The following is a 26326-nucleotide window of genomic DNA, read 5'->3' as shown; positions in this document are numbered from 1 at the left end:
CAATTTTTTTTTTTTTTTTTTTTTTTTTTTTTTTTGTTTTTTGCGGTACGCGGGCCTCTCACTGTTGTGGCCTCTCCCGTTGCAGAGCACAGGCTCTGGACGTGCAGGCTTAGCGGCCATGGCTCACGGGCCTAGCCACTCCGCGGCATGTGGGATCCTCCCGGACTGGGGCACGAACCCGTGTCCCCTGTATTGGCAGGTGGACTCTCAACCACTGCGCCACCAGGGAAGCCCAAATTGTTGCATTTTAATGCTTGTTTTTGCACATTGGTTTTGAAATGAACCCAGTAATTTATGTTTGAAACTGCTTTAATTTCACAAGTAACAAAGTAGCTAAATTTTATAGGATTACTTCTATTCTTGGTAATCTGACTATAAAGAAAATATATTCAATATTTTAACATTTTTCTATGTTAATTTTCAGGTTGAAGGTTTAGAACAGATGTGGAAAGATGTTCACTTCAGAGAAAGGGGTTGTGGAGGAATGGTTGTCAGAGTTTAAGGTAATATTTACTGTTTTAATATAATAGTTTTATTCCAAAGAAGTTGTGTCTGTGGTTTAAATTCCAGTGACTTTTTTTTTTAATGGCTAAAAAGCTTAATATCTGTGGAAGCAAAATAATGTTCCAAAAAATCTTATTAGGGGATTATTTACACATAGTAATCTTTCCTAGGAAATTGACTCCTTTTTTCACCAAGTAGTTTAGTTTGTTTTCTCCCTTTTATGGCAACACCACAAAGAATGGTTAAAGTCTCTGAAAGTTGATGTCATTCTCTCCAACCAGCATGAAAGATTCACTGTTGAAATGTTTCTCCCAATTTGGGGGGCACTGGGAGTGGGCAGATCAACGATGAGGAGGAGATGGGAAGATATTTGCCCAACTTTCTATCAGTGCATCTTTCTCTAGTTGGCTAACCCAGTGCCTGTATAAGCGGTATATAACTCTTGGTTAGTTGATGAAGAAAAATAAAACTCTGTTTTCTTGTCTCATGAACTCTTCTTTATGATAGTTAAAATAGTGTTCCTTTAACCAGTTAGCTAACTTCTTTTTGTCCCCTGGGTCTTGTTGTTACACATAATTATGTGAGCTTCCTGATCATGAACCACAGGAAGGAAGGGTTTGGGCTGAAATTGTCATTTTTTGTCCAGCCAAGTTAGCCCAAGGCCTCGGACAAAAGTCAGACTTATTGGCTTGTTTCAGTGAGGGAGACTATACAATAGGTACCCTGTAGGCATCTCACCAAACAAAGGAAAAAGTAAAATTGTTATAGGATTTTCAGAAAAGGTGAAATTTAAACGAAGCAGTATTTTGATAGACTCAAAACAAAGCAGAGCTATGTGTAATGGGGTTAAAATCTGGCCTGGACTGTGAAGTGGACCCAGGGTAATGTTGTCTTGGGAACTACAAAGTTAACATCTGTGTGGAATGTTCGGTTCAGAAACCCCTTGTCTGAAGCCTGCTTCTCTGTGTCTAGGTGACTTAGATCCTCCTGCCAAGAGTGGGATGTTTCATTCTTAACCGATATATGTTTAAATGACAAAGTTCTTGATATCTATGATTTTAGATTACAAGGCTTCTCACTGAGTAAGAATACAGTAGTCATTCAAAAATGGAGGTTATGACACTTTTTAGCTGCAGTATGTCCTTGAGAGAAGCAATGTTTCCTGTTAATTTTGTAGCTGGCCTTACCTGTCGTTATCTCATCCTGATGAATGACAAAGGTTTTCATTTTCTCAGCTTTTATAGTCATGAATTGAATATCTTTTTATGGATCCCGTAACTCATCATAAAGTGATGTAATTATACATGCACTTATAAAAGGGCACTGTATATAGTATACATATTTTAATAGTTTGATTAAATCTGGTGTGTGCCTTTTTTTCTTACATATGTTGTCTTTGTGTTTTTAAGCTTTTTTCCTGCTTCAAGAGTGTTTAATATGGTTCATTACCATGATTTTTTTTTTTTGGCAAGTTGATTAAAATTGTCAAGTGTAACAGTTGAATACCACTTCTAGGGCATTCTTATATTAATGATGAAGTAAAATTTGCAAAAGCAAATAGAGCCAGTTAGCCATTCTTTACTATGGGAGTTGTGTCAAGAGGGCTCGATAAAGGAGGTGAGGCTTAGGGGAGGATCAGCTATTAAGGCAAATAACTGAAAATCATGACTAATTATCTTCCCTTCCCATCTTTTTGTTTATTTCTTTCCCTTCCTGGGAAGGAAACTTTTCCTTGAGAGGAGGGGAGTAAGATCCTGGGCCCCATGAAATAAAAGGTTATTTAACTTTCCCCTAACCCGCCAAAATTAAATTTACCCAATTTTCAATCAATCTGACATAACAAATGATTTAAATTATTGTCAAGTATAAGGGAAGATATTTCCTATTCCTTGGTTAATTTGGTAGGCATTTCTGAAAATTATTTTGAATTGTGTTAATGTGTGTTGAATTCAGCTCTGTTTATATTTGATGAAGAAATTAAGGTTACCAGACAAAATCAGCAGTATAGTAAAAGTGATAGAAGATAGGAAAGTGCATGAGAACAAATCTCCCAAGTATACTTTTAAAATTGAATATCTTGTCTTTTGAAATGATTTGTGATGTTAATTATGTATTTTGGTGAAAATATTTAAGAAATAAAGTTTAGGGATCATCTATCTATCTATCTATCTATCTATCTATCTATCTATCTATCTGTCATCTATCTATGCCTCTGCTTGGTTGTTTAATCTAATAACCGTGGTGCTAATAAGGCCAAGGTCATCATGATTAATAAAGTAAGTGGTACAGAGTACATGGGGCTGAGAAGTCAGACACCCTTTGGTCTAATCATAATTTTTCCTCTAGGTGGTTTTACGATGTTGGACAAATCACATAACTTCTTTGGGTCTCGGTATCCTCACCAGAAAACGTGAAATAGGTGGTCTTTGAAGATGATTTTAGCTGTGCACTGTTCCATGGGTACAGTCTGAACCCCCAACCTCATAACGTCACTCAACATTCTCCCAAATGCACAAAGACAATGCAGTTTGCTTTGGGCAATTTTTATTTCTTTTTTCTTCTTTGCCTTTGGAAAAACTAGTATTTACTCTAGCTATGGGCCCTCATTAATATTCTCTTAGTATACCAACAAAGAGAATTAGACTCAAACTTCATCATGAATAGTTAGTTCAATCTCTGTCTTTACAAATATTTATTTGTAAAATATTATCTTTCAGATTGTATTGTGTTTTTCTTAATGTTATATGTAGATTTATCCACCAAATTTTTGATTTTCTGGTAGTCACTGAATCGCAATATGTGACTCAAAATCTAGTCTTATGTGTAATGTTGTTGGTCAGAATTGTTTTATTTATTGGTTCTCCACCCATCTGTCCATCTTCATTAATTCTCTTCCACCCAACCCATATCACTTCCTTACATTTTATAAAAGCCATCTGCCAAATGATACTTTAGTATGAAGCATCTGTCTTCTTCAAATTTTGCCAAGACTAATTTCCTACCATAATGTCCCATTATAACTTCTTTTGTCTCCAGTTCTGCCTTCTGAAAAGTGAGAAAGCTTAGCTGGTATTTAAGAAGGCAAGTACCTTTGAACTAGTACAGTGTAAGAAAATTTAAAGGTTTGCTGTCATAGTATTTAAATCCATAGGCCATTTAGATCTTAAGGTTTTCAAAGCACTGTTCATAAACACAGCAATTGTATTTTCTCTCCTTCTATAGACAAAAGTAACTTTTCCCACATTCACAAAATGAAATAATGACAGAATTGTGATAAAATATAATAGTTCACTACACTAATTTTTGGGAGATCCTTCCTCTCATTTAGCAGTAGTAGCCTAGGCCCAGGATATTTTCTAGAACTTGTCTTTTCAGAAAAGAGCTGTCCTTTTGCTTTTGGCTGTTTCACAAAAAATATTTTACCTCATGAGCGTTAATTGGTACATAAACTGAAAATTGTAGTTCACATTTTTAATGACTCTTCCAGTTTTAGCCTAGATAGTGTATGTAATAATCTTTCTATTCACTAATCATTTTTTAAGATTTATTTTTCAATTCACTTGGTTTAAAATTTTGTTTAGACACGCGTGTGCACGTGTGCACATACACACACATATATTAATGTGTTTTACATGTATACTTAGGTTCGTTATGATTGGAAATCTGTTGTTTGACTATTATTCCCTTTTATATAAATTCCATCAATATTAGGTTACTCTTGATCAAATAGCGGAAATGGAATGTTGCCTGGAGATCTTTTGCTACATGCTTTTGAAACACTGAAGAAAGCCCTAATCTCCTCTTTGTGTAAGCAGCTGCAGTGAAACTCCCCGCTTCCGCCCCCCCACCCCGGAAGAATTGTGGAAGGTTCCCAGACAGTTCACATTTACTTACCATTCTGGTAAACAAAACTATCTTAATAAATTAAAAAAAGAGGCTATTCACTCATATATCCTAAGGTGAAATGTGACCTATTTTTAAAGAATCTACTGAAGAGTAAACAGTGACAGTATTTATTTCTTATTTTGTTCATCTATATAAATGTCTTCAGCAAAGATTTGAATACGAGGCTTTGTGCTGAATGCTGTGGATGGGGAGATAAGATAGTTCTTGCCCTCAAGGAGTTCACAGTAGGGTAAAAATGAACCAAATGTCCTTATTATAAAAATTAATGCTGTTTAATTTTCTATGTCTATTTATGCACACACCCACCTATATACACTAACCATAACCCATTTTAAATCATGAAATACTAGGATGTGGGACATGTAAGAAATAGTGTATATCTTGGCATGACTGTTAGCAATATCTTGAGACATTATATCTACTGCAGGATTAACATTGTTGATTAACTGGTTGATTGATAGAAATAATTTTCATGGGAAAAAATAATGACTTGGGAGACAGAAGTTGTTAAGGAAGGGGTATACTCTAGAAGGATAGGTTTTTATCATTTGTTATGATGAAGTGGGTTTTTGTTTTTCTTCAGATTTCCCTACTACTTTTATCCTAAACCGTCTGACTTACTACTGGAGTTTTATCTCTTCCCATTCCTCTCTGGTCATAGTGTCCTTTCTGAAAGGGTGGCTCTGTGATTAGTTGCTGCTATTTTAAATGGAATTAAGAACACTAGTTTGTTGGTAGTGTGACTTTTTTCTCCAGTTCTGAGAAGTAAAAAATTTCCCCCCAATTCTGTAAAGTAGAACAGTCTTACTTAACAGTCACAACATGTAACTCAGGAGTTACTTTGATAGATGATCTGTGGCTTTAAGGTTTGAAACATTAGATCCTTATATAACATGTTTATTAAGAAACAGGATAAAATACTGCTAATAGATTGATAACCTGTATAATGCTACAAAAAATGTATCTCTGGCTTTACAAATGATTTGTATTCTTATTTCTAACCCCAAACTGTGATCAAAGATGAAGTGCTGAATGTTAATTTATGTCCCTGTTGATGTTGAGGATTAAATATATCTTTTATTTTATTTTTACAATTTTTTTGTTGAGATATAATTCACATAATGAAAAATTCACTATTTTAAGATGAAAATACAGTGGTTTTTAGTGGTTTTACAATGTTGTGCCACTAACACAAGCATCTAATCCTAGGACATTTCCATCACCTCCAAAAGAAACTCCATACCTGGTTAGTCACTCCCAATTCTTCCTTCTCCCAATTCCCTGTCCCCCAATCTCTGGCAACAACTAATCTGCTTTCTGTATTTGGATTTGTCTGTTCTGGACATTTCATAAAAATAAAATGTATTTTTTAAAATTTGTTTAGACACTACCAGAAACATCTTTACCAAATTATGCTACAAATTTGAAAGACAAGAGTTCTTTAGTTTCATCTCTCTATAAAGTTATCCAGGAGCCACAAAGTGAGGTAAGTACTCTAACAGTTTATTGTGCTAGTAGTATTCATTTGATTGATTTTTTAATTTGTTACTGTGAAAAATAACACATATATTAAAAAGGGTAAGAAAAGTATAGCTTAAAGAATTATAATATATATTCTGGAGTGTTTAGCTGATTACTTTTGAGAAGTAGATAGAGGGATAAGAGAAGAATACTTTATGTGCAGAAAAATGGCAGAATAAAAAAAATTATAATAAAATGAGCTCCAGTGTACCATCACCCAGACCAAGAAATAGAATTATTACCATATTCCAAAGCCACCTCTGAACATGTTCCTGCTCATCTACCTATGCATTATGTATGTAGGTATCTGTCTATCTATCTATCTATATATCTATCTTGCTGGAGATAGCCTTGGAAAGTCTGGGTCACTGCATTCATTTATTCATTCAGCAAATATTTGTGTGCCCGTTATGAGCCAGCTGCAGTGCTAGGCAACAGAAAATCAAAGATGAGTAGCACATGGTCTTTATCCCGTAAGAGGAAAGGGAGGAAATATGTAAATACATGCTTTCAAGGCAATGCCTAACTGAGTCTAGATGGATTTGCACATGTTTTCCAGGTGTGGAAAGTAAAAGGACATTCCAAGCTGTAGGAATAGTATATGGAGGCCTGAGAAAATATGCGGAATTTGAGGAGTAGCAAGTAGTTTGGTCCTGCTGGTGTTTTTCCCAGTCCTTTCTTCTTTTCTCTGTGTGCCCCTCCACCCCACCCCACATTTCCTTTTCTTTTTTAGATAGCAAGTTTACTTTGAAGGTGACAAAATGATCTATACTCCAGATTCTGGTGCTTATAAATCCCACCATTCATAGTAGAAATATAATAGGTAAGGATTGGAAATAGTGAGGAAAATCAAAAGGCATGGCATTCAGATAAAAGCAAATAGGCTAATGCAGTAGTTAACAAGAGATTAAAGACTGTTGGGAACTGAAGCTGGAAAGGTAGGTTTAGGTTGTAACCATGGCGGGCCTAGAATTCCATTATAAGCAGGTTAGACTTTTTTTGCGCTGATGACTTGACCAGTTGATTGTTTTAGGAAGGTGGCTATGTGGAGGACAGATTGGAGAATGGAAAAAATGAAAGCAAGAAGACTAGGAGGCTATGACAACAGTGTAGGAGGGCTGTTGAGAACCTGAACTAGGGCAGTGTCAGTGGGAATGGAAAGAGGTGGAGTAGAGAGGAGGAGTATGAGGTATGCATTCTTTTTATACTTGAGTTTGGTAAGTGAAACGATAGGCTCTAAGACCACTAGTCCTATTATCTAGGGGTAAAACAACTTACACCCTGGTGTCTAGTCCTATGTGGACCTATATGCCTTTGGGATGAAACTATCAAAACTAGAGTCTTTTGTTATTTGAGTAGGTAACCTCTTTTGGAGGGGGTCTAGAATAACCCAGCTTTTACTGATTATTCCATAAAGAAGATTATAAAGATTATGAATTTTAGGTGCTGAAAAAAAGACTAGGGTTTATATTGACAAGACAAAAACTTTAACTGGAATAACTAAATAGAGCAACCTTCCTCCTTCCCAAAGCTTCTTAATTTGTATAGTAGCTTCTTTTCTTGAAGGGTTTTAGTTTTTGAAGTATTTGGGTAGAAGCTGTCTTACAGTTTTCCATGTTTATTTGAGAATTATTTTACCAAATGGATCAAGTATAGCTGTGTGCTTTATTATTTTTTTTTTAACAAATTAAGTCTTATTTATCATTTACTGATCAGTATTTTGAAAGACTTAAAAATTATTTCTCTAATGAAGTGTGTTTTAACCAGGCTGCTTTGGATAGAGGTAGATTTCTGATAGGCTAGTTTGGTTCATAACATTTCTTTCATTCAGATGACAGTGAGCTCTGATGGCTCAGAGCAGTATATCTCAAACTATTTGTGGTGAAGTACCAGTTTAATATTTTTTTTCCAGTCTCTCACAGACCAATATGTGTACCTAATGTGTATGACAAGTATGCAACTCACATCACATGCGAGGTACGACATAAATTTGATGACCCCTAACTGATCCATACTCTGTTCAATAAGTCTGCTGATCACCCTCTTGGTTATTGCAGCCATATCAAGTTGCTATAAAAGTTTTAAAATATTTCCTCTCAATTTCTGTATTTATATTGTTGAGGACTGGTAACAGTTTGTAGATGGTCTTCAGTCCATGGACCACACTTTCAGAAGCACTGGTTTAGGAGGTTTTGCATGTAAGTTTGTTTTATGTTTTTAGCCTGATGAATGTGGTAAAGGCAGTGTGTATTCTGTATTCTTAAAAAGACAACTCAGTCTTTAAAAATGTACTTAGAAGTGCTTCTAAAATATAGCAGTGTCTACTTTAACATCATAACCTTCCTTTTGCTCTTTAGAACATTTTGTGTCTTAAAAGTGGAGATATTCCCAAAAAGTTGACGTCATTGTCTTTTGGCATTTTTGAAATTTGGAACGTTGATTCTGCTGTTATTTGAAGTCTGGGAAATTTGGTATTTGGATTTTACAAGTAGTACTTTTTCATTATTCAGTTAAATTCATTTGATAAATATTTATTGAACACATATAGTGTGCCAGAAGTCACTTAGAAATGTAGCAGTGAACAAAACAGAACAAATTCTTTTTCTTATAGATTAGAACTTGTATTCTGGTAGGTGAAAGAAACATTAAACAAATACCTAAATGTATAATAAGATGTCAGTGATAAAACTGTGAAGATAAATAAAGCAGAGTAGGGGAAGTATGTGTTGGGACTGAGGAGGTGATGGTTGAATTAAGGTCTGAATGAATTAGAGGAAGAAAATAAAACTGGGGCAAGAGCTTTCCAGAGAGGGAATAGTAAGTGCAAAGGCCCTGAGGCAGGTATGTGTGGCAGGCTCAAGAAACTGTAAAGAGGCAGTTTATGGATACAATGAAATTTCCTTAACCAGTGCTTTTAATTGACTAAGATAGGCATAGGATTAGAGGCTAACAATGCTCAAGTCTGTTATGAAACCAGCTGTTTTTTTTGAAAAAGCCGCATAAAATCTTCTAGGCATAGCAATCCCAGAGTGAGAGGAGGTCAGTTCATTGGCTACTGGCACATGAAGAGTAGTGCCCTCCAACTTTTCTGTATCTGTTTCCTACCTGTATTCTCAGTAACTGTTCAATTCAAAAAAAGTTTGGAAGATTCTCTTGTGAATTTACCCAGACTTAGCTCTTTTCCATCTTCTATCCCTGCTTTAGTCATTTAAAGGCATTTTTATGATACATTTCTGTTACCATTAAAATTCTCTCTTAAGTTACAGCTTCTTACTTATGAATAGATTGTTGTAAAATTTCATTTGTAACTCAGTTGTTTCAGAATTCAGAATGTATTTTAGAATGGAAAGAAGGTACATGATGATTAGACCATAAAAAGGCCATTTAACACATCAACATATACTTAAGGTGCAGTTCTCTCTTAACAGTATTATGAAACCTACCCACCAAGTATAACAATGTTTTCATGAGAAAATAATTCAAAAGTTCAAGCAAGACACTAGGAATACAGCATGTTGTAATGCTCCATTGCTTGTCTCAAATACATTCAGGTTAGGGCTTCCCTGGTGGCGCAGTGGTTGAGAGTCCGCCTGCCTAGTCAAACATTGCTTCTGTTTCCCACATTGTATATTGTTTTATTCTTTTCCGACATTTTCCATTATGTTTATAAAGGAGTTAGAAAGCCTTGCCTTCAGTCAGACCTTCCTGAGCTGTGTGATGTTTTTGGTTTCAGTTGATAGCTTCTTTGTCTCAATTTCCTTATATAGAAAGTATACATGAGGGTAATGACATTGTACCATATAATATTGTGGGAATTAAATGGGTTCATATATGTGAACGTACTTTGCAAGCTGTAAAATCCTGCACAGATACTGGTATTTACCTCTAGTGTTTTGATATGCATAATTTCATCTAATCTCATTGCAGTATATAACTTCTGCATCCCTTTTGAATCTGTCTTCATTTGGTTCTGCTTTCATAAACCAAAACTCCATTTAATTTTAGATTTTAAACCAGTTTAAAAGGCCTTTTAGGGTGTTTTGATTAAAATTGATTATGTGTTCATGCAGCCTGTTGAATAAATTTTCAGCATAAAGTTTCACAAGTTTGCAAATAATTTTTAGATTATATTAATTGATTTAATCAAAGCTTTCCGTGGTATTTAGAGAAGACCGATGTTACACCACAGTACAAGATTATCGACACTGGTCCACAAAGAAATTTTAAAACTCCACCCTGAAAGCTAAACATTCCCCTACCAGTCTTTCTTCCACCATCCCCCTCTCCATTCTTCCAAATTCCTACCCTAAAAACTTTTCTTGCTATCTGTGAATGGGGTTACTTTGCCTCTGACCCTCCAGTTTCCTTTTGCCTTTGCCATGCCACAGTGGACACCTGTTGTACTCTGATGACCATTCTGAGAGTGGAAAAATGTTCCTTAACTGTCAGAAGATAGTTTTTCAATAGGAAAGACCAGTTTGATTTAGTCAATATTTATTAAAGTATAACTTTTTCTATAATACTGACTTTAATTATACCCGGTTTGCTTTACATATTGAACTTTTTTGAAATCAAAACATCCACTTTAGTTCCTGTTCATTCCAATTATTGGTAATAGAAAATCTGTTTTGTAAATTGACATCAATCTATTGCCTAAGTTAGTGAAGTGAATGAACTCCCATTCGCTGAAAATATAATAGTAGCCTGCTTGTTTGAAAAGTAGCCCTGACATATTTGTTAATGACTTGTGTGTGATGATTATATATGCTTTAAGATAATACCTATAAAAGTCTCTTATCTTGACTTTCTGATTTTTAAAAAAATGTCTGTTATAAAGATACAGTCAGCTCTGTTAACTGGGTAACTGGGGGATTGTGGTGGGGGGAAAAAAAGGCTATCAGTAAGTCCAAATCAAGTTTAAAATAAAATGATAGCAACGTTTAGATCATCCAGGGGAATTAACCATGGTTACAGTAAGAAACTAGACCTAGGGGCTTTATATTATTCAGCTTCTCCCTCCACATACTGGTCATTGCTGTCCCATGCTGCCTAGTTATAACTCAGGAGGGCAATGAGACAGTAACTCCCTAGGACTCCCATATCAATTTCTCCAACCCCGTAGCCGATCATTTATATTGACATGTTTTATCTGGAAGCAAGGATATTCAGGAAGAAACTTCTCACAACCTATCTATTTTAGGAATTTTAAAAGATATGGTTTTAATAGCAATACTACCTTCGAGTTACAGAATGTTTTAGAGTTTATAAAGTGCTTCAGTATACACTTAGTTTGCAGTTTGGCCTTCCACTAGAGTTCATTACTAAATAGCTTAGCTGTGAATAGTTTTGTGTTTCCAAAAAATGGAAACATTTGTATATTTCAGTAATTACCAATCAGGGAAAACCTTTTATATTTAATACATCAGTGTCATTCAAATACAGTCCAGTCCTTGAATGAATATTTTGTCTTTCTTGCAGTTGCTAGAACCTGTCTGTCACCAGCTCTTTGAGTTCTATCGCAGCGGAGAGGAGCAGTTGCTTCGATTTACACTGCAGTTTCTTCCAGAACTGATTTGGTGCTACCTTGCCGTCTCAGCCAGCAGAAATGTGCATAGCAGTGGATGCATTGAAGCTCTTCTCCTAGGGGTTTACAATTTGGTTTGTATTTAATATAGTTAAAATGTTTTCTGACAGAAGCCAAGCATATAACCCTTTCAACAAAAATGAATACATAATGGCAACTATTTTTCATTTTAGTAAAGCTAATATTTATTTTTAATACATCAAATGACTCGTAGCTCATTCTCCCAAAAATAACTTTCTGGAGGTTGAAGGCTATATGGGCATACATACAATTATGTAAATATACATTTTTTGATTGATTGGAGACTAAAAATCAGCCCATTTAAATGATTTTATGGAGGTATCTGAAAATACCAGTGTTGAGTTTTCAGTTTTTTAGACTTAAAATCCACTGTCTATAAATTGTCTATTGTGACCTTCACAGAAAGTTTGGGAGAAAAGATCTAGTCTAATATCTACCAATAATAATTCTGTAAAATCTGGACTGTCTCCAGACTTCACACCATTCATTTAAAATATATAGTTTGCATTACTAATAGTGTTTGTATATTAAATAGTACAATATTCTAGATACATACTTAAGGTTTGTACTTTTTAAAGTGGAAAAAAAAATTTAAGGGTCATTTCATAATGTATTTCATAACTATGTTAATTGATTTAGAAAGTAGAACTTTTTACATGAGAAAAAATCAATGATTATTACCACACTACATCTGTATTTCATCCTTAAAACTATGTTACTTACATTTTAAGGAGAAGGTTAACTCCTAGTATTTGTGAATAATCGATTATCATAGTTTAAGATTTTAGCTGAATTTAAAATTCCTTTCTTCTCAGGTCTTTTTTTTTTTAGACTAACAGTTTAAATTCAGCTTTTAAATTTATGTGTAAAAAATAAATATTGTAAGATATTTTCTTTCACTTTTGTAGGAAATAGTTGACAAACAGGGACATAGCAAAGTATTGAGTTTTACGATTCCATCTTTATCCAAACCATCTGTATATCATGAGGTAAGTGACATTTTTATCAAAGTAAGTTTATTGGTCCTAAGATTTGAAGTTGCTATAAATTAGGGTCTGATTATTGAGACAAAAAATTTTATCAGTTTATTAGTGCCTTAAAAAGTATAAAACACCACACAAAGTATTGGCTATTCCCAAAGTAAAAATGGGTAATCAAAATCATTAAACTAAAACCTGATTTTAAAAGATCTATTAAGAGTATTCATTTTGAAATATTCTCCCCTTCTCCTGACAGATAAGATTAGATTTTTTATGTGTGGCAATTATGTATTTCTGGGGTAGAATTTTTAAAGTTAAACTATTTTGTATTTCTATCTGTGGTTTGTTTTTAATTATTTGTTAAATCTTTGAGCAGAATACTTAGTAGGCAGTCTGAATATTTCCAAGATGTATGATGTTCATGGCATTCATTCTTACTGGTGTATATATTCTAAATACCACATCTTCAACAGAATGGTTTTTTCTTTATTCACATGTCTTTTCTTTAGCCTTCCAGCATTGGGTCCATGGCTCTGACTGAGAGCGCCCTATCCCAGCATGGCTTGTCAAAAGTTGTGTACAGCGGACCTCACCCCCAAAGGGAGATGCTGACAGCACAGAATAGGTATACTGTGGAGACATAACCCGCTATTGTACCATGCTAATTTTTTAAGAAATTATTTCAGTAGATTTATAAATAATGTTTAATGAGTTGTATGTAACAATTTTTAAAATGTTGAGAGTCATTCTATACAAGAGAAAAACACATCTTCCCAATTTGTCACTTACACTTTGCTTCAGATGTCATCTGGAACATTGAATTTTTAAGATAATTTTCATATGACTGTTACTTTTTTCTTTCAGTTTTGTATTCTTATTGATGTGATTATATTGTACAGGTCTGTTTTGTAACATAATATCCCTCCCCAATGCTTGCTTAATTACAGTTGACTTCTAAGAATTCTCAAGATTTGTAAATATTCTTTTGGTTTATCTTTAGGTTTGAAGTGTTGACATTCCTTTTGTTGTGTTACAACGCTGCCCTAACTTATATGCCCAGTGTTTCTCTTCAATCACTGTGTCAAATTTGTTCAAGGTAAATTAAAATTCAAATGTTTTTAGTATTGAAATATATGAATCTAAGATTGCTAGTTTGTTACATATCTAAGTTATTTCTGTTTTGTTTAATCATTTGCTTGAAACACTAAATAGGTTAATATAAAGCTCCACGTAGTTGACATACAGAAAGCTCCCTAAAAACACAATGAAGTCACAAAAAACACAGTGAAGTGGGTAAAGCTGAATAACATTTCAATAGAATATTTAATTAGAAAAGGATCAAAAAAAAAAAAAAAAAAAAAGGATCATACTGTATAATTAAAAGAATGGAACTATTATGACCTTTCAGTTTTTGGCATGTGGTTGGTTTCTGTTTTGTTTGCTTTTTTATCTGTCTGTTTATCTATCTATCTATCTATCTAGGTAGTTATTTTCATTGTGCTCTAATTTGGTACCAAGAAGGAAGTAAGAGATACTGGTTTTTAAACTTTTCATGTTAAAAAAAATTTAGCCAAGAGCTTGGTTAAGTAAATTATGGTAATCCTTGTGTATACTATGCAAATATTTAAGAATTCTGATTTAAAAGAGTACTTAATGATAGTATATATGGTGTGATTCCAGTGTTGACTGAATATGACCAGAATATTAACAATAGTTATATCTACTTGGTGGAATTATAGTTTATTTTAATTTTTTTCCTGTGTGATTTTTCTGTCATTCTCTACATTTTGTATGTTGAAGATGTTACTTTTTTTTTTTTGTCCGCACTGCGTGGCTTGCGGGATCTTAGTTCCCCAACCAGGGACTGAACCTGCACCCTCAGCAGTGAAAGCGAGGAGTCCTAACCTCTGGACCACCAGGGAAGTCCCTGTTACCTTTTTATAAAAAAACAAAAACAAAAGAAAACAAAAAAAACAAGGCTGAGAAAATGCCTTTGGTAACTCAAGTAAATAAGGGAAAATATAGAATTAAGGAACTTGTAAAAGAATTTAGATTTGGGAAACTTATTTAGAAAATGTAGCTTTAGAAAGTTAATAAGAGGGAGGGTGCATAGAGCAATACTTAGAAATGAAGTCAAAACAAAACAAACAAAAAACCTAAATTGATTCTATTGAATAAGATAGAAAACCACACAGGACCAGGGAGAGGGAGAGGGAGGTAACAAGGCAGGGGGCTTATTAGAGAAGATAGAGAAGTGGAGAGTCTTTCAGATATTTCCTGAATTGGAGCACAAGTACATTTGCTGCACCTTAGAAGATGGTACCAGTGTGCCATCTCTCTCACTTACTCTTTCTAATATGTTTCTTGTTTTAAATATTTTAAAGGCGGAGGTGCCCAGAGTTTTTGAATTTCAGAGATCTGTAAAATTTCAAGAAAGCTGAAGTGGGTATTTACATGGTGTTGCCGACTTTGTCTTTTGTCAAGTCATTGTATTATAAATATCTACCATCAACATTATTTAATGAAAGGGGAGAGTATTTTAACACCCAAAAAGGGTAGAATGGAAGGGAAGGACAACAGTTTATAAGCCGAAAGTGAGATGTTTAGCATTCCTTGTTTCTCATTTCATTATGGTCCAGTGAAAATGTTGTTATGCACTAAAATGAGTGTAAGAACCAACACTTCAGAAACAGTGGCTTATGGAGTAGTTCGATGCAGGAACTTTTCACCTGTGGAGCTTAAAACACACTACTTTAAAGCAGTATTTTGGATGGTAGGACCCAGGAATATTCTAATATGCTTGAAGCTCTAACGTTCTAATACATACAAATGTTCTAACACAACCTCCTAAATAAGGACCACTGTTGATGTTTTCCTGAAATGACTGATGGCAAAGTTAGGAAAGAACCTGTGTCACTGGTTTCTGTCCTGTGTAACTCCAATGCACTATCTTCAGTATAATTACTTTTATGTTCTGGGTAGAAAATTGCTAACATATCAATTTAACTAACCAGAGACTTAGATTACACAAGTAAGAGCTGGTTTTGAAAGCAAATAGAAACACCGATTACTTGAAAACTAGCTATAGGATTTTGGCCAAGGAAGGTTTTAGTAGAAACATATTACATTAATTCTATGCCACAAGAAAAACTCTGGTATACTCACTAGCTATAAGAAAATGAGGGAGGAAAGAGATCTATGTAATTCAAAAGACTTAAACTATTTAATAATGCTAACTCTTAAGCCACAGAACATGATGTAATAGGAACTCCATCAAATTTATCGTTTCCATCTTTTTTAGTTTGCTTTTATTTTTGTTTTAGATTCCCTATTACTGTATTCTCGATAGTTTAAAATCTAGTTATTTATTTCTCTTAACTCTGGATTCCCTTAATCATTTATCAAATATTCTAATTAAGGTGTACACTTTAAAGGTGTATAGCAAAGAACTAGAAAGCACTAGTATCTAATCAAGCAAAGCCTAGTCCAGAGCTATGGAAGGAAAATTAGTTACAGAACTATGGTGATAAGTAAGTTATAAATGATTATGATAGTTAAAGTACAAGAGATTCCTGAAGATCTTAGTCCTGGTGCAGGTTTTCCTGAAGAATAAAATAAAGTGATCACACTGTGTTATGGCTAATCAAGTTGTTTTGGCCATGTTGCAATAGTTTCAGACTGCTGATTAGTTTGGTTGTTGATGATAATTATACCAAAATGATAGACTGGGTTGTCTAGGAGGAAGGACACATAAATACAACCAGAAAAATTTCATGGAATACCTGAGCTAGGTTCAGTGACAAATGTGTTCTGTTCTTTTTTTAACCTTCTGATTGTAATGAATCATGGAATTAAAACAATCCTGGACACTTCCCACCCTCCACGCATACATACAAATCTATTCTACTGGTCAAAAATCTGTTCAGTTAACTATAAGCTTTGCTTCAGTTAACTGTAAGCAGACTGATGGCCAGCTTGATAGCCTGTGTTTCCCTCCTGCATATGTGCATGGACCACTAGAAGAGAGATCTGAAAGGAGGCAAGAGGTAGACTGAGTTTTAGTCAACAAGTTTCTATTTTCTGCTAGTACTAAATATTACATATGGCCCTCCTAAAAGCAACATACCCACCAATACTACAAATAAGTTTTATTAATATATTCCTAAGTCCTCTAAATTTGGGGAAATAGTTTTTTCTTTTTTTTCTTTTTTGATCATCTCTTTTAATACAATTGAGTTTAAGAAATGGCTTATCTTGCCTTTTGATGTAGAATATAAATATTAAAGATGAAACTGTACTAAGCTGTAAATTAAATTTTCCCCCATTGTCTAAGAGACTGTCCTGATTTTGTTCACTTGGTGAGTCACCTCGGTGACTGACTTGAATGTGTACTGCTAGGGATTCTTGATCAGTATATTTGTTCCTGTGAACCTGTAATGAAACACTGACCCGCTCTTGATTCCTAAATCAGCCTTCCTGACCACTGAACAGATTTCTTCTTGTTTTCTGTCTATTAGGGACAGCTTTGTGCAAATAAACCATCTTGTGGATTAATTTTCCTGACTGAAAAATGATAGAGAGAGAGAGAGAGAGAGAGAGAGAACAAGCTCTTAGCACAGTGTATGTCACTTTGTTATCATTCAATAAATGACAGCTAGCACCCCAATGATGAACACACATGTTCACTATAGATACACAGCCGCTCTTTTTTCCCACCTGTTTGCAGTTGCCAGCCGTTCTAGAGCATATCTTATACTAGGAAATTCCTTGTTGAAAAGAACCTACAGTTGACTTTTCATTGCTTATTATTTACTTTGTACACCTTTTCACCATTGTAAATCTTCTCCATCCTTCCTTTACAACCCATCGGAAATAAATCTCTTCTCCAGCAACTTGAGCACTATTTTTGTATATGGTATTCTTTTGAGGAAAGTGATAGAAGATGCAGCCTTTATTAGGCTCCTAATTTCAAAGAGCAGAAGCATGAGAACAGAAAAGTGCTCATTACTGTATAGGAATTTCTTCCATTTTCTCTTTTCTCCCTTATTCCCCCACTTTTCTGCTTTCCTGGCCTTCTCCTCACCTCCCCTCTCCTCACTATTTAAAAAGCAGAGCAGAAAAGGAAGAGGTTTTGAAATTGGTTAGTTTTATTTCATAGTCTATGTATTTTATCCAGATGGATAGGAAATAGAACTGGACCAAATTTTAAATATTTCTCAAGTTAAAAAATAGAAAAATCATTGTTTCCCTTTTTTTCTAGCTAGTTTCTACTCACTGGTCTGATGATCTAATGATAGTAGTTAATCTGTTTTCTTTTCTACTTTAAGTTCTAAATAAATACTCTCTCCATTCAGCCCCACTGGAATTGGGCTTTCTAATCATTTTGTGGTTTGTAATTCAGTATATTGAGAACAATCTCACAGGTTTTCTCTCAGTCTAAGAAAGAGATAGTATCTCTCAACAGAGAATGAGAATCATGGCAGTAGTTTCCCTCACTTACAAATTGATACTTAGAACTTCTTCCAGAAATGTATTGACAAATATGCCTTCTAAAAGGAATTTTATTTTATCATGGTTTGTGAATTTGGGAGATACCTATATGTGACCGCAGAGTAAGTTTAATATAGCAGTGGAGGTTAGGCCACTCAGCTGCTCTTTCGTAAGGTCGAGTCCTTATGTTTTGGATTTGTAAAGGGAAGTCAGGCAACTTCAGGATACCCTCTGATGAACAGAGGAGTCAGGCATTCATGTGACATGTAGCTTTGTTGATTGTTTTTGCTTTGTTCTGCGTTTTATGTAAATTCAGTGAAGGATCTATGCGAAAAGAATATCTTTGAAGAGAGCATTCAGAGTACTGATGAGTAAATCAGAATTCTTAATTATTAAAAGCAAGGACTGGAGAGGGCTTCCCTGGTGGCGCAGTGGTTAAGAATCTGCCCGCCAGTGCAGGGGACACCGGTTCGATCCCTGGTCCGGGAAGATCCCACATGCTGCGGAGCAACTAAGCCCGTGCACCACAACTACTGAGCCTGTGCTCTAGAGCCCGCGAGCCATAACTACTGAGCCCACGTGCCGCAACTACTGAAGCCCGTGCGCCTAGAGCCCGTGCTCCACAACAAGAGAAACCACCGCAATGAGAAGCCCGTGCACCGCAACGAAGAATAGCCCCTGCTCACCGCAACTAGAGAAAGCCGCGCACAGCAACGAAGAACCAAAGCAGCCAAAAATTAATTATTAAAAAAAAAAAAAAAAAGGACTGGAGAAAAGAGGGTAAAGAGTTGCCATTATGAGTTATGCTGCAGCTGGCTAGCACTAGATTATTTTGGGTCTCAGCTCAATGTTACCTCCTTGGAGAGATCTTCCATTATCATCTTTTCTATAGTAGCACCTTCCCAGCCCAGTTTATTTCCTTTTAGCACTTATAACACTGTTATTACCTTGTTTGTTCACTTGGTATAGCCTGTCAACTGCTGGAATATCATGAGGTCAGGAACTTTGGTGTTTTTTTCACTGCTGTCTCCTTAGAGTTCAAGAGAAATGCCTGGCATACAGTAAAAACTTAGTAACTATTTGTTCAGTGAACGAATGATAGATGATCTCTTCCACTTCAGATCTGTGATCCATTAAGTAAAATTATGATTAAAGGAAATAATTCAGTTTTTATTTTTTAAAAGTCTTTCATTGATATATGAAAAATTCCTGAAGTCACTTGCTACAGTTTGGGTAAAGTTTTAGTAGTTATTAAAAACTAACTGCTAAAAAACAAACAAACGAACAAAACCCCCTAACTGCTATGATCTGAATGTTTGTGTTCCCCCCATCCCCAGATTCTTATGTTGAAATCTTAATGCCCAATGTGATGGTATTAGGAGGTGGGGCCTTTGAGAATGGGATTAGTGTTCTTAGCCAGATCTCCCTCTCCCCTTCTGCCATGTGAAGATATAACAAGAACTCTCCAACCTTGAAGAGGGCCCTCGCCCCACCATGCTGATACCCTGATCTTGTGATTCCAACCTCTAGAACTATGAGAAATAAATTTTTGTTGTTTATAAACTACTCCATCTGTTGTATTTTGTTATAACAGCCCAGACGGACTAAGACACTAACCCTTTGCACTTCTAAATAAAGAAGTAAATACAGCCTCTAACAGATAACTGCTTATTTTCTTATAGGTAGCTAGTAGAGAAAACAAGAGAACCTGCAATCCTATTTCTTTTGTGAATTGAGAGAACTCTCTCTCTAATTCTTACGTAAAGTAAATTTAAAAGTTGATTGACCATCCTAGAGCTATGGCAATGTTGTTTTTTAAAAGTTGTGTAGGGGCTTCCCTGGTGGCGCAGTGGTTGAGAGTCCGCCTGCCGATGCAGGGGACACGGGTTCGTGCCCCGGTCCGGGAAGATCCCACATGCCGCGGAGCGGCTGCGCCCGTGAGCCATGGCCGCTGAGCCTGCGCGTCCCGAGCCTGTGCTCCGCAACGGGAGAGGCCACAACAGTGAGAGGCCCGCGTACCGCAAAAAAAAAAAAAAAAAAAAAAAAAAAAAAGTTGTGTAATAACAGCAATAACTTATTTTTCTGACCATATTCTCTTTCTTAAACCCTATACTTCTTTCCTGATTTCTAAACCTGTGTATCCAGTTCAGTAAACATCCTCATCAAGATGTCGCATAGATACTTTGTAAGAGTTAGAACTAACTCTTTCTCTTGCAACTGACTGATACCTACGTAAAACTACCTAATATCAAAGGGAAAGTTTTTGGCTGTTAGTACTTGGGAAGAGCAGGGATGGAACTGGCCTCAGGGTCAACTAGATGCAGAGGCTCAACTGTTATCAGGCTATTCTCTCCTCTCTCTCTTACCTCATTTTCATCTGTTGGCATTGTACTTTTTTTTTTTTACTGAAGATAGGCTTCTTCTATGTGGTAAGAGCAGTGACCACAGGCAGCTAAAAGCTTACATTGTCTTCCTTTAGTGAATGCAGGAAAAAGAACATCTCTCCCAGGTTCACTATGAAAAACAATCCAGCAAAAGTTTCGATTGTGCCGTCTGAAGCTTATACAAACCCTTATAGGGCCAAGTTGCATAGTAGTATTATTGGAAGAGTACTGTATCAGGTTAAATTTTGGTTTGGCTGTTTTAACAGAAATAATGGTAACTAAAATAAAGTGGTTATTTTTCTTTCACATAAAAGTCCAAGCTGATAGATGGTCTGAGGGCAGATTGGCTCTGTTTCTAAAAGGCAAGCAGCTGCCTTTTAAGGGTACAGCCTAGAAGTCATACGACTTCAGTTAACAGACCACTGTCCAGAACTAGTCACATGGTCACACTTAGATGCAGGGAAGCCTAGGAAATATGGTCTCTAGCAGGTGACCATAGTTCTAGTTAAAATTGGTTGGGGAGTGTGGAGGGGAGTGTGCCTTTATATATGTTATTAAAAGGAAGAAGGGAAAAATAGATCTCAGAGTAGCGATCTCTTGTCACAGGCAGTTTTATTGTCAGCCTCACCATAATCACATGGTTATACTTAATTTTATAGGGGGTGACTACTTCCTAAAGGTAAGAGGGATAGAGGTACTATTAATGGAAGACGTTCGGGGTGGGAGAGAGGACATGACAGATGAAACTGATACCTATATTGTATACCTAGAAATAAACATATCTGAAGCTTAGCACCTTCCAAAACAGTATGTGTTACTTGTCCTAATTGATTTAGTGGCACTACCAGCCAGCCAGCTATCCAAACCCCCCAATAAATGTGGGGATAATTATACATTCCTCTTATTCTTTCCTTTTCACTCCCTGATGATAGTATGTTACTTTTTTTTTTTTTTTTTGGCTGCATTGGGTCTTTGTTGCTGCATGTGGGCTTTCTCTAGTTGTGGCGAGCGGGGGCTACACTTTGTTGCAGTGCGTGGGCTTCTCATTGCAGAGCACGGGCTCCAGGCGCGCGGGCTTCAGTGGTTGTGGCACACGGGCTCAGTAGTTGTGGATCATGCGCTTTAGAGCGCAGGCTCAGTAGTTGTGGCGCATGGGCTTAGTTGCTCCGCAGCATGTGGGATCTTCCTGGACCAGGGATCGAACCCACGTCCCCTGCATTAGCAGGCGGATTCTTAACCACTGCACCACCAGAGAAGTCCCCTCTTATGGTATTTTAACATAAAAATTTTCAATCTATCTGAAATTTATTAAGATATACTGTATGAAGTTTGAGTCTAATTTTAGAATACTTTTTTGGAGCCTGCAGTTTGTGTCAAGAACTTTATCGGGAATAGAGGATCATACCACTGATCTATTCATGGTGAATAGTGCTGGGCTTCATGTTTTATGGTTTTATGGTAACCAAACATCATTAATAATTTGGTCAGTAATAATGATTGATCAAAATTAGTGAACCAGCTCTGAGAATGTTATATTAACATATCCCCAGCTTTCTACATTTTTTCCCAGTCTAACTTACTCAGTAAAATGTTACAGACAAACGTTCTGTTTTGAAAAATTCTTTGTTTCATTGCTGTTTGGTTTGTATGAGAGCATACCTCGTACATTGTTGGCTTATAAATGTTAAAAAATAAATTACCTTAATTTTTACTAATTTTACAAATATATTTATTTTGGTCTTTCTAGAATCTGTGTTTGTGGATATCCTCGACAACATGTAAGAAAATACAAAGGTATAAGTAGCAGGGTACCGGTTTCTTCAGGATTCATGGTGCAAATGTTAACAGGAATTTATTTTGCCTTGTAAGTTTATTTCATATACAAAGTTAATCTTTGATCTCTTTGGAAAATTATAGTCTGTTATTTTATTGTTGCTATATTATAATCTCAATAAACAATCAGCATATTTTTGTGAAAAAAATATGAATCAATATCTTGATAATAGTTTTATTATTTAAAACATATCTTTTAATATCCCAAAGAATTTGTAACCAACTAAAACACTTCATCGTCTTTCTTTAATTCAGGGACAGAATGAAAATTAGTGACACCTAAATACACTTACAGTTTCTTTGTTCATTACTCAATTTTTTTTTTGCTGTAATTTCCAAGTAGCATTTTTTCCCTAATGAATATCTCTTTTCCATTTCCAGAAATTTTAATTCTTAAGAAACATCTTAGAGCCTCTTTCATCAAATTTTATTATGAATTTGCTATTAATTTCTAATATTGATGCTCAGTCTTACTTGATACTTGAGATATTAGTATTTTTCTTTGCACCCTTTTACTACTTTCTACTTCTCTTACTACACATATCTTACTATACTTTATATTATATTCACTTGATACCTTAATTTTCCCCGGTAGATTATAAACTTCTTAACTGAAGGCAGAATTTATGATCTTTGGGCCAAATCTGGCATACTCCCTGGTTTTTAAAAAGTTTTATTGAAAAGCAGTGATATCTGTTTGTTTATGTATTGTCTGTGGTTGCTTTTGTGCTACAGTGACAGAGTTGACTAGTTGCAGTGGAGACTGTATGGCCCACGAGCCCAAAATATTTACTATCTGGCTCTTTAAAAAAAAGTTTCTTGACCCCTGTGTTAGACCATTAGTATTGTCCCACAGCTCTTAGATGCTCTGATATATTTTATTTTCTCTCCTTTTTGCTTTGTGTTTCTGATTAAGTTCTGTTGATCTATCTTCATGTTCATTGATTCTTTCCTTGACTATGTTGAGTCAACTAATGAGCCCACTGAGGGGTTCTTCATCTCTGTTACTGTGTTTATTTCTAGCCTTTTCATTTGGCTTTTTCTTATAGTTCCTATCTCTCTGCTAAACTACCCGTCAGTTCATACATGTTGTCCCTCTTTTCCACTAGAGCATTTAATATATTAATCTCAGTTATTTTAATTTCCCAGGTAAGTACAACATCTGAGTCATCTCTGAATTTGGTTCGGTTGGTTTTTGTCTCTTGATAGTGGGTTGTTTTCTTCTTGCTTTTTGTGTGCTTTGTAATATTTGATTGATCATTATTTTGTTCATGGGTAGGACAGTAAAGATTGAGATAAATATTATTTATGCCTAGAAATGGATATGCCTCTTTTCTAGGATGTTGGTAGAGGTTTTGTAGGCAGGAGTGAGCTGGGACTGGATTCGTTGCTGCTATGATTACCTGTATTGCACCACCTACTCCAAATTCCTTTTATGTTACCTGCTACTTATTGCTGGAGAGTTTTTCCTCAATACTCTTGCTCCGTCCTCAGCTTTTAGCTTTCTGGGTGTGTCTGTACCTCAGAGAGGGTCTCTCTCTGTGTTCTTGCCCCTCCTCCAGCAGTAGAGTGCTGCTCCATGTTTCTAGATGTATACTAGCCTGGTTGGGGGTGGGGGGGAGGAGAAGTGGTGTTTTCTGTTGTCCTCGTCTAGCCTCAGTTCTAAGCAGGCCCTATGTCCCTGCTTATCTGGGCGGGAGTTCCTCAGTGGTTCTGTCTCCCCTCCAGTGGTAGGAGACCTCTGGCCTTCCTTCTTCTCAGCATAGGATGATTTCCTGATCCTCTCCTACATGTAGAGGCTTTTTTTCTTTTTCTCTCCCTCACAGCGAGAGTGAGTTGGTCTTCACCTCCGCCCTCGGGGTGAAAGGGTTTTTCTGCTCTTTCCCCAAAGGCTTTAAATTTTTGTTCCACTGAAAGTGTCTGGCTGGATCTGTCTGGTGTCTTTCCTGCTCTGGTGGCCACTCTTCTCCTTCAGGCCTGCACTACCAAGAACAGCTTTCTCTGGTCCCCTGCCTTGCGCTTAGTTTTTCTTATGAGTGCCTAAAGGTGGTTTGTGGAGAAGAGCTTATGAGTGGGTGTGACGTCCCCTTGTATCTGCTTCCAGAGTTTTTGTACTCTTGTACTGGCCCACACCTGGCTTTTAGAAATTTGTTGAAAAGTTTAGCTGAATTCTTTTTACCCACCTGCATTGTGGCCTCACTCTCTTCAGGGGCACCTGGCTGTCATTGGGTTTCAGGCTACTTGGTTGCCCTGTGACCTTAGCTCCTTGTTGGATTCATGAGAAGTTATGATTTTGTAGATTACCTGGCTTTATCTTGTTTTTAGGGTGAGAGCAATGCTGCTTCCATTTTTTAGGCCTCACTTGCACGCTTGATGTAATTCACACTTCTTTATTTTGTTGTCAGATGAGCAAGCCATTATTTCTCTGTCCGTTCCATCATTTTGCCAATTTTTAGGAAGAGTTTGGCCATATCTTTGAAAATTAATATACACGTGCACTTTTTTCCCAGTATCTCTGTGATATTTGCAGCATATGTCACGTACACTTCTAAATGACTATGTGAATGCAAAGAAGTAACTACTTAGGATGCTGCAAGCCACAGTAGTTGTAGATTTTCATTAAAAACCATGCGAGTTACAGAGTAGTTTGACCATACAGTGTTCTGAACATTATTCTAAGGTATATAATTTATTATGCTCTGACTTGTTTTGAAAGAGTAAAGTGCTTTGAGATTGCCTAGCTTTTTGGCTGTCTGTTCTATAAATAGACATGTTCTTTAGAGAAGAAATTACATCTGTAAAATTTTCTTTGCTACTAATAGGCTTTCAGATACAGTTGAAAGGAATTCAAAGATTTAGAAATATATATTTAATGAGGGTAGAATGCTAAGCAATGTGCTAATACGATCTATTATTTTCCTTATTAAAGATAAACAGTTTCTCATTATATCTTGTTCAGTTATATAGAATTAATTTAAAGTAATTATACTTCATTTAATTTTATAGTTATAATGGAGAATGGGATCTAGCTCAAAAAGCATTGGATGATATTATATACAGAGCCCAGCTAGAATTATATCCAGAGCCATTGCTGGTAGGTGTCTCACTTATTTATGTAAATTTTGTAATTTAAAATTTCTCAATTTAGAACTATAAATTGAGAAGTAGCCATTTGTAGTGCATTAATACATTATTAGTACTCAGTGATTCATGTTCCTGTTATAGTAGAAAAATTTGTTACTCGTAAAAGGTATATATAATTTGAAAATTTCATTAGGCTAACGTCTTAGCCTGATATGAATAGTCATTTTCGCTTCTAAGAATGTTCTCATTAACATGCTCAAGCTGCATTTATTAATTAGCATTAGGCATTTGGAAATATAGTTTAGTATTTTGGAATTTTAAATTTCATCACATATATTTTTAACCATGTTTCCTTCTGCGTTCTTACTCCTCATTTTAGAGGATCTTATGAAAGATCTTGAAGGAATTATTCTTTTTAAAAATCTGTTAAAATTTAGCATCTTGGGATAAACAACATGGTCCTAATGTCTTACACAGGGAACTATACTCAATATCCTGGGATAAACCATAATGGAAGAGACTATAAATAAAGAATGTGTCTGTCTGTGGATAACTGAGCGAGTTTGCTGCACAGCAGAGGTTGGCACAACATTGTCAATCAGCTCTACTTCAATAAACAAATTGAAAAAAGAATTTAACATCTTGTTTTATCTAAGGGTATAATAATACATCTGTTTAATGCCAATCTTGAACTATATTTTTCCTTTTTAGGTTGCCAATGCAATACAGGCTTCATTGCCTCATGGTGCCATGAAATCTAGTAAGGAGGGTACAAGGTGTATTCAAGTTGAAATCACACCAACTTCCTCTAGAATATCGAGAAATGCAGTAACCAGCATGTCAATAAGAGGTCATAGGTGGAAAAGACACGGTAAGAAATAAAGCACTCCTCAAATTAGAGGATTGTTATTGCTGTCCCCTTCTTCTCTGTACTTAAGGTGCTGTAACTTCCAAATTTAGTAAATAATATCATAGTGGCATGGAATAAAGAGCTGTTGGATCACCTTTAACTTTTCATT

At 35.7% G+C, this 26326-nt stretch overlaps 1 protein-coding gene across 4 annotated transcripts in view; it reads left to right on the top strand.

The window, feature by feature from the left end:
* HYCC1 (hyccin PI4KA lipid kinase complex subunit 1) overlaps nucleotides 1-26326 on the top strand; it is an 85932-nt gene that overhangs the window by 39993 nt on the left and 19613 nt on the right. For all 4 annotated transcript variants that reach the window (XR_003002347.1, XM_024738414.1, XM_024738416.1 and 1 more), the window contains exons 2-10: nucleotides 425-503; nucleotides 5795-5896; nucleotides 11410-11589; nucleotides 12445-12525; nucleotides 13026-13141; nucleotides 13517-13612; nucleotides 22138-22254; nucleotides 25230-25317; nucleotides 26019-26178. Coding sequence is in view for 3 of the 4 variants with exons in the window: in XM_024738414.1 (XP_024594182.1) it covers nucleotides 453-503; nucleotides 5795-5896; nucleotides 11410-11589; nucleotides 12445-12525; nucleotides 13026-13141; nucleotides 13517-13612; nucleotides 22138-22254; nucleotides 25230-25317; nucleotides 26019-26178 (991 nt within the window). In the remaining variant the exon portion in view is untranslated. The remainder of the gene's footprint in view (nucleotides 1-424; nucleotides 504-5794; nucleotides 5897-11409; nucleotides 11590-12444; nucleotides 12526-13025; nucleotides 13142-13516; nucleotides 13613-22137; nucleotides 22255-25229; nucleotides 25318-26018; nucleotides 26179-26326) is intronic.

This window comes from Neophocaena asiaeorientalis, unplaced genomic scaffold (genome assembly GCF_003031525.2).
Source record: "Neophocaena asiaeorientalis asiaeorientalis breed wild unplaced genomic scaffold, Neophocaena_asiaeorientalis_V1.1 scaffold89, whole genome shotgun sequence".
NCBI classification, from domain to species: domain Eukaryota; kingdom Metazoa; phylum Chordata; class Mammalia; order Artiodactyla; family Phocoenidae; genus Neophocaena; species Neophocaena asiaeorientalis.
Note: the sequence above shows the minus strand (reverse complement) of the source record. Positions and strands in the feature narration are given on the sequence as shown.